The sequence below is a fragment of the Gobius niger genome (assembly GCF_951799975.1).
Source record: "Gobius niger genome assembly, chromosome: 13".
NCBI lineage: Eukaryota > Metazoa > Chordata > Actinopteri > Gobiiformes > Gobiidae > Gobius > Gobius niger.
In genome coordinates this window covers 1,751,917-1,769,438 of record NC_136864.1, presented here as the reverse complement: position 1 = coordinate 1,769,438, position 17,522 = coordinate 1,751,917, and the positions used below count along the sequence as shown (strand labels likewise).

Here is a 17,522-nt window from a genome sequence, read left to right as displayed (position 1 = left end):
TTTATAAACAAAATGGGGCAACACTGGGCAAAAAATAATTTTAAAAATGGGCAAAATAGAGAAAAAAAAACGGAAATTGGGAAAACATGGGGCAAATAAAAGTTTCTGACACACCTTCCTTTAATCCTGTCTCACACTTGGATCTACAGACATCATATCATTTCCGGTTCCTGTTTCGATGCTTTCCTTTCGCTGGATCCCGGTAGTGAACAGCACTGGTGTGGGTTAACGGTGCCCAGCCCTCCCCCCCCCCCCCCCGTGGCCCTGGACCCGTGCGCGGGCCCATGCAGACCGTTGGACGCTCGTGTGTACAGTGACCGGAGGGGAGTGTACAGCCGCCTCTCGCCCGAGTGTCTCTCTCTCCCCGGGACGAGGCCTCTGAGCGGCGGGCCTGAAATCAGCACTATATAAGAGCTCTCATACCAAGCTTGCACTCCTGAGGTTTTTCTATCTCCATTTGTACACACGATTTGTACATAACGCCCAGGCCATTTCTTTGCAGACCATTTACATGTGTTGACTTTTGACTTGGGTTCCTATGAATATGTTTGCAGCGGTTCTATATTTATTCCAAACAATATATTACTTGGTATTTCGTTCCCCAAAGTCTGCCTCTCGTGGAGCGTATTGGTCCATGGGACTGCTGGTTTTGTAGGTCTTTTCTGAATCGTGTGCCTCCCCCCGCCCCATGTACGCTCTCCCATAGGCTGCGTTCACGCCACGTCGGGACGAACTCGAGAGCGAGCGGGATGACGGCGCTACTGCTGTGTGGTCAGAACTACAATACTGAAGAAAATAAACTCGATTCTCGATACTGATTTAAATATTTCAGCAGAAAATAAAAATCCCCTTTTAAATAGATTGACTATATTTGCTCTAGGGAACTTGTGTCTCTTTTTCCATCTGTGCTGCTTCATCTACACTCAACAATTTACGACTGTATTTGGTCTAATTGAAGTAAAAGCTTTACATTTTCACCTGCAACGATGTAAACCAGGGGTAGGCAACGTCAGGCGCGGGGGCCAAATCCGGCCCTCCAGCTCAGAACCTCTGGCCCCCAAGATGATTTTGAGAAATATTATTGGGCAAATAAGAGATCAAATACTTGTTAAAGTTGTCTGAAAATGCTAGAAATAGTGTCAGGTTTTTAAAAATGAGTCAGAACATCCCGCTTGGTCATATTTAATGTTAAACAGTGATTCTCAAACGGTGAGGGACCCAAAAGTGGGTCACGGAACCATTTTCAGTGGGTCGCGAGTCTAAAGGGAACTTTTATTCAGTATTTTCCATCTGAAACTGCACAGAAACACTCACTGTGTCTGTTATAATGAATGTTATTGGGTTGTTTTGATCATAATTTCAGTCTTAAAGGGAAATCTACGGCTTGTTCAATAAAAACTTGCGTGAAACATACGATATTTTGTACGATATATGACAAATGACAGTTTTATTTGGGTCCTCGGCTCATCATCCGAGGGTAATGGTGGCTCCCAAAGCCACTTGGGAACCACGGATGTAAAACACTGGTATTTGCAGAAAATAGTTGAAAATGTTGAGGTTCGGCCCTTGAGTGTTTTGGCAGCGATACACACGCCCCCCCCCCCCCACGATGCAAACTTGCCTCCCCCTGATGTAAACGATTTACTGACTGGAATCGGCCCATGACCATTATGCTAAAACGAGTCTTGTTCCGATAACAATTGTTCCGATCCGATACTTGGGTCCAGAGAGTTGGGTCCATGTGCAGAAGTCTGTGCACTGTGACTTCAAAACAGAAACAAAAAACAGAACTTGGTGTCGGATTTGTTTGGGTTGAGGTTCTCACTGATAAATCTGTGGGGTCGGAACTATCATAAACACTGTCTGTTTCTGCTTTAAACAGTCTCTGCTGTCGATGAAACTGTCCTTTAAATCCTCTGACACGTCCGTGAGTCCAGCACAAACTGGAAACGTGTGACCGTCCAGGTGACATCGGTATCATTTAGTTTTGTTGAGAATTTGAAGAGAAAAACGGCTGAATATCTAATGGGTAAACAATTGGGAGCCGCGAGGCTAAGCTACGCCATAGGAATGAATGGGTCGCTACGCTAACGTTAGCTACAATCACAAACTACTTTTTCAGCAAAATGGACGTTTCTTTAAACATGGTCCAACAGCAGGATCAGGTCCAGGATCAGGTCCAGGTCCAGGTCCAGGATCAGGATCAGGATCAGGATGAGGATCAGGATCAGGTCTAGGATCAGGATCAGGATCAGGATGAGGATCAGGATCAGGTCTAGGATCAGGATGAGGTCCAGGATCAGGATCAGGATCAATAACAGCCCTTTTCCACCAGGCTGGTGCCGGTGCTGGTTCTGTGTCAGTTCCAGTTTCAGAACCGGTTCTTTCGTTTTCCACTGAAAAAACGCTGGCTCTTGGTTCCAAAATCTGGAGCCGGTCGGGAACCAGTTAAAAGCTGGACCAAGAAACGAGCACCAGTGATGTCAGCGGCTGGGGGCGTGGCTCTCTCCTCCAACAAACAATCAATATTAGTTAGTTTGTGCTTAGAACTTCCTGGAGAAACAGTCTCTGTGGAGGAAACTGTTGTTTTGCTTTATGCTCTTCAGCTAAAACAAAAGTTAGAAAGAAGAAATCAAAATGTTTACGGCTGCTGTGACTGAAACATAAACTTATTTTTCTGTATTTTATAACCAGAAGTGGCTGTAGTAAGATGTTACTATCCATTTTTGATGTTGACTTCCCAAAGCGTTGCTATGACAACAGACACAGCTCTCATTTTGGTGGAAAACCAAGTCAGTATGAACCAACCCGGCACCAGAACCAGCTCTGAACCAGCCCAGAACCAACACCTTGGTGGAAAAGCCCTAGATGAGGATCAGGATCAGGATCAGGATCAGGATCAGGATCAGGATCAGGATCAGGATCAGGATCAGGGTCAGGATCAGGATCAGGATCAGGATCAGGGTCAGGGTCAGGGTCAGGGTCAGGGTCAGGGTCAGGGTCAGGGTCAGGATCAGGATCAGGATCAGGATCAGGGTCAGGGTCAGGGTCAGGGTCAGGGTCAGGGTCAGGGTCAGGGTCAGGGTCAGGATCAGGATCAGGATCAGGTCCTACACTTTTAGAATGTATTCCTGGTTTCCTTGAGAACTTTGAGCTCTGTGTAACTGTAAGGTTTGAGTCTCGTCCTGCAGAACCTCCTGCTGTGAATCACTGACATAAATATGTGTTTATATAAAATCAGGCCCTTCATGCTCAAAATGCTACTTTTACTTACTTACTTTTATTATCACATTAAAATGTACGGGCTCAGTTTGTGATATATTGATAAAAGTCTTTATAGCTTTAAAAATAAACGATTTACTACTGAAAAAATCTGTTCAAAATTGGAAAATTGGAATTAGATATTAAAAATCCCTGTCATAAATCCTTGATGTTTTTATATGGAGAAATTGTCGACAAAATGTGAGAAAAATGCATTTTCAGAAAATGGCTGAAATCCCCAAAAACATTTATGAAGGAACAGTTTAAACACATTGAAACCTGTTATTGTGAAGTTTAGTTTTGTTAAAAAGCTGAAAATGTAATCATTATAATCATTTTTCCTGCAGTGTCTCGCTCTATGAAGAAAGAGCGATGACCTCATAGGGTTAAATATTAAAGTGATTGTCTGTAAGTTTTGCAAAGTGAGGAGAGATGGAGTGAAATGTGAAAGTAAACAATCAAATTCTTCCCCTCTTTTACCAGAAAGCCCTTCTTAGTTTGCAAAATGAGGAGAGCAGGAACAGGATTTCAAGCTCCTCCCCCTCCCTCCTGATTGGACCTGACAGGCTGGTTCACAGGAAAAGCTCGTCTCATTGGTCGACGCGGGAGGAGACTAGACTCTGATTTACTGAGGAAGGAGGGACTTTACAAAAAATAATATCTATGTTTTTACTAACTCAACATCAAAATGCAAAACAGTGGCAGATTTTGCACATTTTATTCGACGGCATTGCGTCATAGAAGGGGGCGTGGCCTCACCGAGGGGGGAAACAGAATCTTTAGAGGAAGTTTTTTCACTCTTTTTAGCAATTTTCTGGTGAAATATAAACTTATTTATCACAAACAAATAAAGTCAAGTCTAAATCGGGTCCATGTGGATGTTTATTCACAGCAGATTGTTCAGTAGAAGCGAAAAAAAAATAGGGAACAATTTATAAACAAAATGGGGCAAATATTGGGCAAAAATATTGAAAATAAATGTAAAAATTGGGGCAAAAATTGGGGAAAATATGTAAGAATTGGGGAGAAATGGGGCAAACATTGGGCAGAAAAATTTGGAAAAAATGGGACAAATAAAGAAAAAATTGGGAACAATTTATAAACAAAATGGGGCAACATTGGGCAAAAAAATGATTGGAAAAATGGGCAAAATAAAGAAAAAAAAAACGGAAATTGGGAAAACATGGGGCAAATAAAGAGGGAAATAAAAAAGTCACTTCCTTTAATCCTGTCCCGGGACGGCAGTCGTAGCTATCGCTAGCTAGCATTAGCATTGCATTCTCCGTTATTCATGTATGTATGGGCTGTTGAACCACTTTGCTCCTCCCCATATCTTTGTATCTTTATTTAGTAGAAAACTATATTCATAATTCAGCGTTTGTTAAGGAAGTTTTTGAATAATTAAAAGAAAGTTTAGATTTTTCTCCGAACTGTTTTCAAACGTGACCATATATGGGCGAGTCCAGAGACGCCGCCTGTTCCACCTCCAGCAGATGGCGCCCCAGAGACGGCCATGTCCATAAATCATTAATAACAACCCAGATAAAAACTCCCCCTTGTGGCCTTTCGAGGAACTACAGGCGGATCTCGGGCGTTTGCTGACTCTGAGTGCGTACTTTTCCAGAGGAGTAGCACCGTAACTTCGCTACCGCGGTATTTCACAATCGTTTGAGTACGAGTAAAAAGTACCATGTGATAAAACTGCTGTGCAAGTACTTGAGTAAACGGCGGTACCCGAGTACAGAGTTTGAGTTTGCGGAGAAGAAAGTCACTGACAGGAGTTCCCCCCCCGATTACGAAGCGTCAACGCAGCCTATGGACACGCCCCTTTGACAAGCCATATGCCCCTCCCCTTTTGTTGTTTTGACCTGACAGACGTTTGGGGACTTGTGTATCAATGGAAGAGTGTATCGCAGTGGTTTATCAATTTGTTATGAATGTGAATATTCAAGACTTTTCGATTCCTATTGTAATAATGATGATGATGATGATAATAATGACGATTGCCTCCTTGGTTTTCTTGATTCTTTCATGCCGTGGATGAGGATTCCATTGTTGTGCGTGCGTGTGTATGTGTGTGTGGTGGGGGTTCCCCGGAATTTATATTTTTCAGGAGGTTGAATATGGAAATAGAACTAATACATAATTAAGTTAATAAACAAATAGTGAAATTCTTCTCGGTCTGCTTCTTTGTTCGCGTCACTTTAAGGTGGAGTTTAAACTTGTGGCTTTTCTCCCTCAGCGTCTTTAACCCCTTAACTCCCGCCTGAACCGAGCACGTTTTCTCCACTGAGACGAAAACAATGATGGAAATGTGACAAAAAAGTGGCATTGGAAAAAAAAAAGGGACGAAAAATTTATGAAAAAGTGGCAAAAATGTCACAAAAATGTCACAAGAAATTGACAAAAAATGGACGAAGAAATGACAAAAATGTGACAAAAAATTTATAAAAATGTGACAAAAAAATGACCAAAATGTGACAAAACAATGACAAAACTTTCATAAAAATTTGTCAAAAAAATTACAACAAAATTACAAAAAAATTACAAAAAAATTACAAAAAAATTACAAAAAAATTACAAAAAAATTACAAAAAAAAGACAAAAAATGACAAAAATGTGACAAAAAAAAGACAAAAATGTGACAAAAAAATTACAAAAAAATTACAAAAAATTGATTAAATTTGACCAAAAATTTGACAAAAAATGACAAAAAAAATTGATAGTTTGACAAAAAAATGACAAAAATGTGACAAAAATGTGACAAAATGTGACAAATATGACAAAAAAATGACAAAAAATTTATAAAATTTGACAAAAAATGAATAAAATAATTGATAAAGTTTGCCAAAAAAATGACAAAAATGTGACAAAAAAATGACAAAAATGTGACAAAAAAATGACAAAACTTTCATAAAAATTTGACAAAAAAATTACAAAAAAATTACAAAAAAATTACAAAAAAATTACAAAAAAATTACAAAAAAATTACAAAGAAATTACAAAAAAATTACAAAAATTGGACAAAAAATGACAAAAATGTGACAAAAAAAGACAAAAATGTGACAAAATAATGACAAAAATTTGACAAAAAATTACAAAAAAATTACAAAAAATTGATAAAATGTGACAAAAAAAATGACAAAAATGTGACAAAAAATTACAAAAAAATGACAAAACTTTGATAAAAATTTGACAAAAAAATTACAAAAATTTGACAAAAAATTGACAAAAAAGTTACAAAAATGAGTTGAATATCCAACAAAAAACGATGGTAAAAAAATGTGATGACGTGAGGAAAAAGATCCTCTCGGTTCAGGCGGGAGTTAAGAGGTTAAGAAAAAAGACCAAACTCACCCTTTACAACGTTTATTTCATGATGTTTTATCCGCCAGCGAGCCGGAGATGACGAACATGTCTGTGTCACGCTTATTCATTCACAAATACTGACGAGTTTGGTGTAGCAGGAAAGACGCTGTAATCCATATATGGTCATTTCCTTTGAGGGCGACAGCAGCGGCTAAAGACAGACAAAGAGACTAAACTTTAACCACACTTTAGTGGCTCCATGAGACTCCACAAGATCCGAGATTTGCGGAGGTTTGGTTCTCATACAAATCCACTCTTTCATTACCCACAGCAGAAACAGCATGTTCTGTGTCGAGCTGGTCACTGGGAACATGTTTTGTACTCATGGCAGAGTCCAAAATGTTACACAGTGTGCCTTTAAGTAATATGTTCAACTCCAACAGAAGAAAGTAATATCTTTTTATAACTCTGTAATATCACAGGCAAACTGGATACGACCACATAATGCCCTCTTTAATCTAGTGTTGAGTCCGAGTTGACATTCTCCATGATGTTTTGGTGTGGGAATTTTATCTTTATGCACAAAGAAGCCTCTCTCTGAAATAGTGAAGACAAAGATAAAAAAAAGTGGAGTCGAGCAAACCCCGGGGACGACACATGAGGCAGCTCAGCATTAACAGGAAAGTATACGGTGTTTGTGGACCTCCAGTGGCCATCTGGACAAACTACACTAGAAATGAATTCATTATCAATAAATCATGATCATTTTAATCATAATGATAAGAGATAAGAGTTTTATTTAGGATAAACTTGTGTGTGAGAAGTTGACTTAAACCCCCATCTTAAGGTTAGAGGAACAGGCCACCATTTTTACATACTGAGACCTGAGCTTAGACGAGTTGATGTGTACCTGTCTGGTCTTTGTGGGTGCGCTCAGTCATGGAAAACGATCAAAGATGTTGTTAGCATTTGGCCTCTCCCAGTATATTCCTATGGCTCCAAACGGGAATGAAGTTGGAAGCGACCGAGCTCTTCCACGGGCACAAAGACCAGACAGGTACGTATGAACTCGTCTAAGCTCAGGTAAGAACATATCTCAGTCTGGAGAAATGGGGCCTGTTCCTTTAAGGTTCTTTATTTTGTCTTTATAAAACACTGTACAGTAAAATGTGTCCTTTGCAGTTAAAGAGAAACCAGAGGAAACCTACACAGACACGGGGAGATCATGCAAACTCCACACAGGAAGGCCCCGTCCAGGTGGGAATCGAACCCGGGACCTTCTAGCTGTGAAGCACAAGCGCTAGTCGTGCCGCTCCAAATCAGTTCGGCTTTACCCAAATCTAAAAGCTTCTCGACAGGAGAGTGTGGAGTATAATGGTGCGTTCCAGGTGATTAAACTCGTATGTAAACAAAACGGCTAATGCTACAACATACGATGCTAACGTTTTATGAAAGTTTCTCCAAACCAGATATAATTAAAAACATGTAACATAAAGTTGTGTTGAAAGCTGTGACCAAAAGTAACATTCACGCCACTGATGCAGTGTTTTTTTCATTAGCTGCTCCTCCACTGGGGGGCGCCGTTACTGTCTTCATCTCGTATACGAACTCGTAGCAGTCTTGAGGTTTCCGAGTTTACAAGTTGTAGCGTAATTACCACTTCCAAAGAATTTTTACAAGTGGGAGGTGAGAAATTTACCAGTTAGCAGTTGCCTGGAACGCACCATAACACTTCATTTGAAAGCTAAGACTTACAAAAGTGATCCTAACTTTTTTGTCACGTTGTCGCCACGTTTTTTGTCACATTTTTGACGGGTTTTTGTTGATTTTTTGCCCCTGTTTTGTCAGTATTGTGCATTTTCGTCACGTTTTTATGTCACTTTTCCTTTTTTTTTTCATTGCTGTTTTTTTTTTTTTTTTTTACATCTTCCTTTTCATCGCTAAGTTGATTTTTTTTTTTTTTTTTTTAGCTTCCAGATTTGGATAAACCCACACTGGAGGAACTTTGCAGGCGGGAGGGGAAAAAATAAGAGGGGAAAAAATAATAAGAAAAAATAAAAGGGAAAAATAAAATAAAAAACCGTTAGGGGCTATGGTTATGGGGTTAGGGTTAGTAATACAATAATTTTGCTTATATTTATTTCTAAAAAAAAATAAAAAATACCCCCGAAGAAACCCGGAAGTTCGGTGCCGTCTGTCGGGATGGCTGCTGCCTGCGAAGCTATGGCGGCTACACGGACCAGCTCCTCCAACGGCTCCCCGGGACGCTCCAGCTGACCGCGAGCGGAGCCCCGCGGCAGCCTCCCCTTCTACCCGGCTCTGCGAACGAATGGGTGGAGGGGGCACTGCCCAAGGACACGCCGAACTAAGGAGAAGCAAGACTCGGGGGGGAGAAAGCGGAGCGAAACCACCGTTAGCCGTTAGCGGTAGTTAGCCTCGAAGCTAGCGGTAGTTAGCCTCGACGCGAGCACCGCAGTAACACGGCCGTCACTGTCACTGCCAGGGCGACAAAACAAACCCGACCAGCGGCCACAGCGGACCGGGGGACTCGGGCTGACTGTGAACATGAGTGGACCGAGCCAGGACAATGAGCCAGAGGCGAAGGTCCAGCTGATAAAGCGGCTGTACAGGTGAGCAAAGCGCGTTAGCTCTGTATGCTAACGCTAACGTCCAGGCATTTCACTCACATGATCTGTTTTTGACATGTATGATGTCAGAATCAAAAACATACATGATATAATAATTGACATAGAGTGTATGTAAGATTAACCTCTTAACCGAGCGCTTTTTCTCAACTTCGGCTTTACCCAAATCTTAAAGCTTCTTGAAAAAGTGTAATAATAGAGCCACAAAAATGCAACAGACAAATGCAGAAAAAGTGACAAAAATGTGACAACAAAAATGACATAAATGTAACAATAAACCCACAAAAGAGTGACAGAAAAGCTATGTAAAATGTCAACAAAATAAAATGACAGCAATGTGAGTAAAAATATCCTTTTAGATCAGTTTTGTAGGTCTTAGCTTTCAAATGAGATTTTTTTTTTTTTTAGGTTTGAGTAAAGCTGAACTGGAGAAAATGCGCTCAGTTGTGGCGGACGTCTGGAAGTGTAGCTTTATTTCGTGTTATAGAGTTTGGGAAATTCCACAGTTACTATGGAGATCGGCCATCTTTGCAGCTGTTGGCATACATTTCCACTGACTGACATTAGCTCAAAACAGTATAAAAAGTGGAGAAAATAGCCATGGAACAGCTCCATTACTGCTGGTAAATACTTCTAACTCACGGTGGGGCCCAGTGTTAATTTCGTCGACTAAAATATTTAGTCTTAATTTTAGTCAAAGTGTTATTTTTGACGACTAAAATTGGACTAAAACTAAATTAAAAGTTTCTCATGAGACTAAAACTGTGACTAAAATGTCCAGATATTTTAGTCGACTAAAATAAGACTAAATAAAAATGAAAGGGAGAGACTAAAATCATCCAAACTTCTATTGACCGTCTGAAAAAGCCTCATATCATTTAAATTCTCTGCCAAATGAACAGGTCTGAGCTTTATTCATGTGGAGCAGCTCCATGAAGTCGAGGACCACGATTAAATATGATTATAATGAATATTATAAATATAAGTCGACTAAATTAGTCTTAAATTTAGTCGACTAAATTGACATGCAATTTTAGTCAACTAAAACTAGACTAAAATCGAAAGTTTTTTTTTTACTTAATCTTGACTAAAATTAAATTACATTTTAGTCAAAAGACTAAAACTAAAATAAAATATGTTCACACTGGTGGGGTCCAAGTGTTTTAATGTGAACAATAACTCCAGTGTTTAACTTTTAAAATCTCCGTTAGTTTACAATTGCTGCTAATCCCATAATGCTTTGCGATATGACATCACTTTCCCGAACTCTATTAGTGCAGCATATGAGGGAAAAGTGTGGCAAAGTGTGGCAAAAACGTAAAATCCCCAAACTTAGCCCTAAGTAAGTTGTTTCCTACACGTAACCTCTGCCTGGTGTGAGAATAAATAGATGTTTTTGATCAGAAATCACATCACGGTAGCAAGATCCCCACCTCATTCAAACCAATACCTGCTTGGACCAAATGCCTGGAATGTATGGAGTCCTTTAGCTGTCGGACGTGCTAACTATAAAAGAATATCCCTCGGCTAACGAAGAGCTAGCCTCCACACAGGCTGTTCTCGGCTCTGTGGGCTTTGAAACGTCCATGATCCGAGGAGACACTGTCTGTCACTCATCTTTACCAACTGGACGTTTAGCGCTATCGGTGTATTTAGGTCTGAAACGATGCTTTAGTTTGTCAGTAAGACGCCTGATGTACGTCTGAACCTCGGCTGTGCTTCTTCATGTGATCAGGGCTGTGGTGGAGTCTGTGCACAAACTCGATGTCATCATTGGCAGCAAAGCATCCTACAGAGAAGTCTTCAAGCCGGAAAACATCAGCCTACGGAACAAGTGAGTGCTGCCAGAAGTCTGTTAAGCAAACTGCATCTAAAGGAGACACTTATAAACTGGCTGTGCATTAAAATCAGGGCCGGACGTCAATAGTTTTGGCCTCTTTGTTTACTTTTCTTCTAAACAAGCTGACATTACATCTAAATTTATTGGAAAATGTTGACATCCCTCAACACTTTTTATAAATTGAATGAAAATACCGAAATGATGCTCTGAAAGATGTTCAGCTGCAGCTTTGATTGAAATTGACCAAGTTGTTTTGCTCAATAATTTCCTCGGTTTCATTAGATCCTAAAAATTAAATATGCTGTGATGTTTGTCTTCGTTTGTGGTGTTATAATATAGTATTTGGGCATTAAAGAGGGGGTATTATGCTTCTTCCAATCACATAGCACCAGTCTATATCACACTACAATGATGACAAACCTTCTGTTGGTCTGTAAATGCAGTAAATTAGAATAACTGCCTTGTATAAAATGTCTCTCTCAAAATGGCTGTAGTGAATGTCTTGAAATAGGCCTCTGTCTCTTTAAGAACCTCTGAGCCTTTAGACACGCCCCCTCCACACGCTGTCTGTGGCATAAGTGGGGAGGGGGTTCTGCTGAGGAGCAGTGGTCGGTTACTCGGCTGGTGACGAAAGCTCGGAGGCGTCTCCAGGAGGTGGGGGCGTTCCTAGGAGGACTCAGGCAAACCTATCCCTAAAATGGCCGCCATCAGAGTTTTTACAGATTACTCACAAATACGTGAATGTGCCAAGGCAGCACTTCAGGCATGTTTTTAATGAGGGAGTGACATAATAACATGATGGAAAGCTTGAAAAAGTCCATTTTGCGTAATACCCCCCCTTTAAAAATAGGGCTGCTCGATTATAGAAAAAATAATAATCACGATTATTTTAGTAATAATTCAAACGATTATTTGTTGCCTTAAAAAAATCGTTATTTTATTTATTCAATTTTATTATTATTTTAAAAAACAACTATGGACGACATTTTCTTTGGACAATAAAAGCATTTTTTTTTTAATATGCTCACGTTTCTAAACTAATCCTAACCCTGCTGGCCAGCCCTCACACCTGTCCAACAGAGCGGCGCGGCCTGATGACATCATCACACAGCGCTAATGTTTTATGTCAAATCAAAGCCTGAGCCTTTAGCTCGTGAAATGCGAAGGGAACAGAAACAATCATCTCAGCAGCATGAAATATTAAGAGTTTACTTTGAGCTCCGTTGATCTGCTCCTGAAAAAGAGTTTTAGACTTTTCTACTAAACAAAACCAGTGTCTGAGCAAAGGCATCGAGGCTTCTAAACAGCTGTTCTGCTTTCAGCACAAGGTGAGCTCTTAAAGGAACAGGCCACCGTTTTTACATACTGAGATATGTTCTTACCTGAGCTTAGACGAGTTCTTTAGGACCTGTCTGATCTTCAGTCACGTAAACACAGCGCAGACGGCGTTAGCATTTAGCCTCTCCCTCTCTCCTCTATAGCTCCAAAACAGGTCAAGATAGAAGCTACCGAGCTCTTCCACGTTTTCCCTATTTAAATATGGTTACGTGAAGTGTTCCACTACAAAGTATAATTACACACAATTAAACAGTGTGGATTTTCTAAGCGGATAAAAGGGGGAACTATATTGTAAGGCGTAATAATACCAGGAGTAGTTCGAAATGCGCGCAGTAATCTTCACTTTACTGTGTGGATGCCAAATTACTCCTGGTATTATTACGCCTTACAATATAGTTCCCCCTTTTATCCGATTAGAAAATCCACATTGTTTAATTGTGTGTAATTATACTTTGTAGTGGAACACTTCACATAACCATATTTAAATAGGGAAAACGTGGAAGAGCTCGGTAGCTTCTATCTTGACCTGTTTTGGAGCTATAGAGGAGAGAGGGAGAGGCTAAATGCTAACGCCGTCTGCGCTGTGTTTACGTGACTGAAGATCAGACAGGTCCTAAAGAACTCGTCAAAGCTAAGGTAAGAACATATCTGAGTATGGAAAAACGGTGGCCTATTCCTTAAACAGAGGCGTTATCTCAAGAGTTAGGTATAAAAAACATTAGTACGATATTTTTTACAGTTCTGTCGCTGCGCTGGTGTTTCAGCCGATCAGACGCGTCACACAAACCGCTCAGGACCGACGAGCGGGAGGGCATCCTTATAATCGTTTGTTCTCGATTATGCTATTTTTGTGATCGTCTAGTGTAATAATCGAAATTGTAATCAAATTTCGATTAATTGCACAGCCCTAATTAAAAATGTCATTAAAAAACGTAAAAGCATTAAATTTGACTTGCTCCTGTCGGTACAAACCCCGACAGTCGGAGCCTTTAACACTTAATAATGAGTTAACACTGAAATGTTTCCCTGTGGTAAAGCACTTCCACACACGTAACACCTGGAGTCACTCGTTAGTTCATCATTGAAGACATAAAGTGATCACGTTTATGTCACTGTGGCTACAAAGTGTCATGTGATTCTTGGTTGGCTTTATGGTTTTGTGGCGACTGTCGGTCAGGGTTAAAGTGTCGCCAAACTTCATACATTTTGTCAAAAGGCCAGAATAAAGTATTGCAGAAGAGTCGACTTGAAAGAATCAAGCACTCCTGGATTTAAAAATATTAAATGAAGTGCACACAGCGACGCTTTTAACCGGGTAAAGGCTCTTAACCTGTTACTTAGTTAGTATCAGTCAACTAGTTAATCGGTTAAACCATGAACATCCCTAAAAGTAACGAGCCAAGTCTCATTTCGGGACTGAGGAGCCGCAGAGAGAGGAGGGCACTGATCCGAAGGTCATTAGATTCATCCCGAAGGCTGACTCTTCTTCTTGCTTCTTATAATGTCCATTATCTTAACGAGGAGCTCATTGTGGGATAGCGATACATTCACATATTAGACTCGGATTATTTAAGAATGTTCTTCACAATGTCCAGGTTAAACCTCCTCTTACAACAGGTCTTATGTCGCTTATAATTAGAAGTAAACTCTTCTGTGAGCCAGCTGTGTAGTGACTGTCCACTGCTGTTTTTCAGGCTGAGGGAGCTGTGTGTCAAACTCATGTTCCTTCACCCGGTGGACTACGGCCGTAAGGCTGAGGAGCTGCTCTGGAGGAAGGTCTACTATGAAGTCATCCAGGTCATCAAGACTAACAAGAAGGTAAATCTCCTGGATTGTCTGACACTGACAGCCCTGGAGGAGGTGGATCCATCTGAACCTTCTGAAGACACGAGGAGGAGACACACGTTCTGCCTGGACCTTTATTTCCATTGAACTCGGGCTGCACAGTATATTGCAAAAAATATTGTATCGTGATATTAGGCGACGTCTGTATCGCAAGAAACCAAAACATATGACGACATCTTTTAAGTTTTCATCTGACTGAGATCGACAGGAAACTCTGCCAAAAACAAACAATGCAACAAACTTGTGTAAAAGTTCAGCTTTAGTTAAACATTTACTAACTTAGTTCAATCCTAGTCTTGTTTTGGTCCTGATGTCGTGTTTTGTTTTTCAACTCTTCTTTTGACACAATTTGCTGAAAAATGTGTTATGCAATAATATATCGCGATATTGCACAGCTGTATCACATAGCGCAGGGTTAGGCAAGTTTTCTTAACGGAGGCCAATTTTTTTCAGCGTAAAAAGACCGAGGGCCGAAGTAAAGCACGACACTGGAAAAATGGCCGTCTTAAATGAGATAAATAGCTTGAATAAAGGTTCTTTATGTTGAATTTGAGTCTGTTTGGACTAATCTAAGATAAAGATGATAAGCTGATGTCAACAAACATAAAATCCACTTTGAAATCCGACAAATGAACTTTTACTTTTACAAAGATTTGTTTTTCACTTGAAATGATACAATATAATCTGAGTTAAGAGAGTAATGACTTGTTCCATTGGTGATAAGATGTTTTATCTGATCTAAGACCAGACCAAATCTACTCAGACTTTAGATCAAATCTCTTAATTCAAGTAGGTTTCTGTCATTTCTTCCTTAAAATGATTATTATTTTTCCAGTGCACTTTCTACAAATGCCAGAGTTGTGCATGATATGAGCTAATTGGGTGTATTAACAGTATTTCTCCCATTTAACCCTAAAAAATGTTAAAGTACTTTCTGATTTGTGTCATGATGTTTCTCAAAATCATCGTGAGGGCCAGAGGTTCTGTGCTTGTTCCATGAGCCCGGTCTGTTTGTAGTTCCCACCTATAGTTGCTTTTGATCTACAACTTTTCCTTTTCCTTTGCTATAGTGGAGCAACATTTCACATTTGTTCTTTCTCTTTAGAGCCTTGTATTCTTTCCCTGAGCCGCTGTGTCTGAGTGTCGTCTGTGCTTGTGTTGCAGCACATCCACAGCCACAGCGTCCTGGAGTGCGCCTACCGCACTCACCTCATCGCTGGAGTCGGCTTCTACCAGCACCTGCTCCTGTACATCCAGTCCCACTACCAGCTGGAGCTGCGCCACTGCATGGACTGGACGCACGTGTCCGACCCCCTCATCGGTCAGTCACAGCAACACCCGTGCAAAAGTCTGCAAACTACACAGAACCCGGCACTAAACCAGGGATATCTGTCATTGTTTCACATATCGATATCAGGCCGATGATTGTTTTCTTTGAATTACGACATTACATATTATTTATATAACGTCGTAGCGCACCTGAATGCAGCAGCAGTGTAGACGGGCCGCGCTGACCTGACTGGGCCAACAATTTATTCAAATTATCTAAAATAAACAGCGGCTTCTAAAAATAAAGAACCTCCAGCATAAATTCACACGAAATTCACAAGAAAATATGTTTTAAACAAAGTGGACTCTGTGCACTTGGACACCACAGAGATGCAGTGCAGTACGTTATTCAGGATTAACAGGAATCATTTTCTGATGGATTATTTGTCGCTACATCTGAGGTGAGTTTTGCAAAAGTTCCTCCGTCCTGACGCCAGATTTATAACTGTGTTTGTTAGCACTAGCATAGCTTCTCACAGGCTAAAGAACACTACACGTAAACATTGCCTTTCTGTCATCATGTAAGGCAAGGCAAGGCAACTTTATTTGAAGAGCACAATTCATACACAAGGCAATTCAAAGTGCTTCACAGTTGCATAAATACAAGAAAACAAATAGAATCAATAAAAACATCAACATAAAATTAATCAATTACAGTAAAAGGCAAGAGTGCAGATAAAATACTTTCAGTCATATGCATCGGTAAGAACAGTTTTCAGCCTGGATTTAAACATTGTCAGAGTTGAGGCCTGTCTCACATCCTCATGAAGACTGTTCCAGATTTTAGCTGCATGAAACTGAAACGCAGCCTCACCGTGTTTATTATTGACTCTGGGAACCACCAGGAGGCCCCTCCCTGAAGTTCTCAGGGCCCGAGATGGTTCATACGGCTCTAACATGTCAGAGATGTACTTTGGAGCTATGTAGGTCTAACTACAGTGATGATCATGTCAGTATTCATGTTTACTCCGCCCACTTTTGTCATGTTAATGATTTTCGCGCATATTTAATTATACACATTTGCGATCGTTAGCTCATTTATCATTGAAAACAATGCAGTTCAAAGCTCATGCTAATCTTGTAAATCTACTGTTTGCTTTTGCTCTAAACAACTCTACATCTTCAGTCTGGCCTCATAAGTTCATAAAAGGTGCTGTTAAAGTGACATGATGCTATTTTTTTGCAGTTCCAGAGCTTCATACACAGCAGTGTGTCCTTTATCAGATTTGTTTAAAGTTAAAACATGTTGCTTAAACAACATGGTAGGCTACATGTTTAAATAAAAAATACTATAAATAGTAGCCTAGCATATTCCCAGTGTCAGTGTTTCCCATTAATAGAGGACATGGGTGAAAGTATAATAATAATATAATAATAATAAGTAGGTCTGAGTAAATATTTATCCACAAACAAAATGACATTTCATCCTGGTGTGTGAGACGTGTCCCAGGCAAAAGCATAAGCCAATAATGGAACAATTTACAAACTTTACCACATTTGAGTAAGCCTTTCTATTGATTTTTAACGTTGAAATAAATATCGGATATCGGTATCAGCAGAAAATGTTCATATCGGACCATCCCGAGACTAAACCACCACGAATCGCGACACCTGCCCACGTTCAAGTCGTCTGACATGTTTCTGTCAAATCAGGCAAAACCAGTTCATTTTCTTTGCGAAGGCGTCGACCCGTGAATAACAATGAGGTGAATCCGACGGTGCGAGTTCCGGATTATTAGGTGTTGATTTGGCTGCAGGCAGTTAAATAAATGACTCTCTGTGTTATGATGATCCCGGTTTCTCACGCCACACTGTGTTTATCTTCCAGGCCGCAGGAAGCCGGTGTCGGCCTCTCCCAAAGAGATGGAGTGGGCTCACTTCGCCTGCCACCGCTGCCTGGTTTACCTCGGGGATCTAGGTAACCACACGAGGAGCTGGAATGCATCGCCTCCATC

At 40.4% G+C, this 17,522-nt stretch overlaps 1 protein-coding gene across 1 annotated transcript in view; it reads left to right on the top strand.

Moving 5' to 3' along the window:
• Positions 1-8,743: 8,743 nt before the first annotated feature.
• smg5 (SMG5 nonsense mediated mRNA decay factor) overlaps positions 8,744-17,522 on the top strand; it is a 28,699-nt gene continuing 19,920 nt past the window's right edge. The window contains exons 1-5 of the mRNA XM_079569331.1: positions 8,744-9,200; positions 10,951-11,049; positions 14,088-14,211; positions 15,403-15,559; positions 17,396-17,485. Coding sequence (XP_079425457.1) covers positions 9,136-9,200; positions 10,951-11,049; positions 14,088-14,211; positions 15,403-15,559; positions 17,396-17,485 — 535 coding nt within the window. The 5' untranslated portion in view covers positions 8,744-9,135. The remainder of the gene's footprint in view (positions 9,201-10,950; positions 11,050-14,087; positions 14,212-15,402; positions 15,560-17,395; positions 17,486-17,522) is intronic.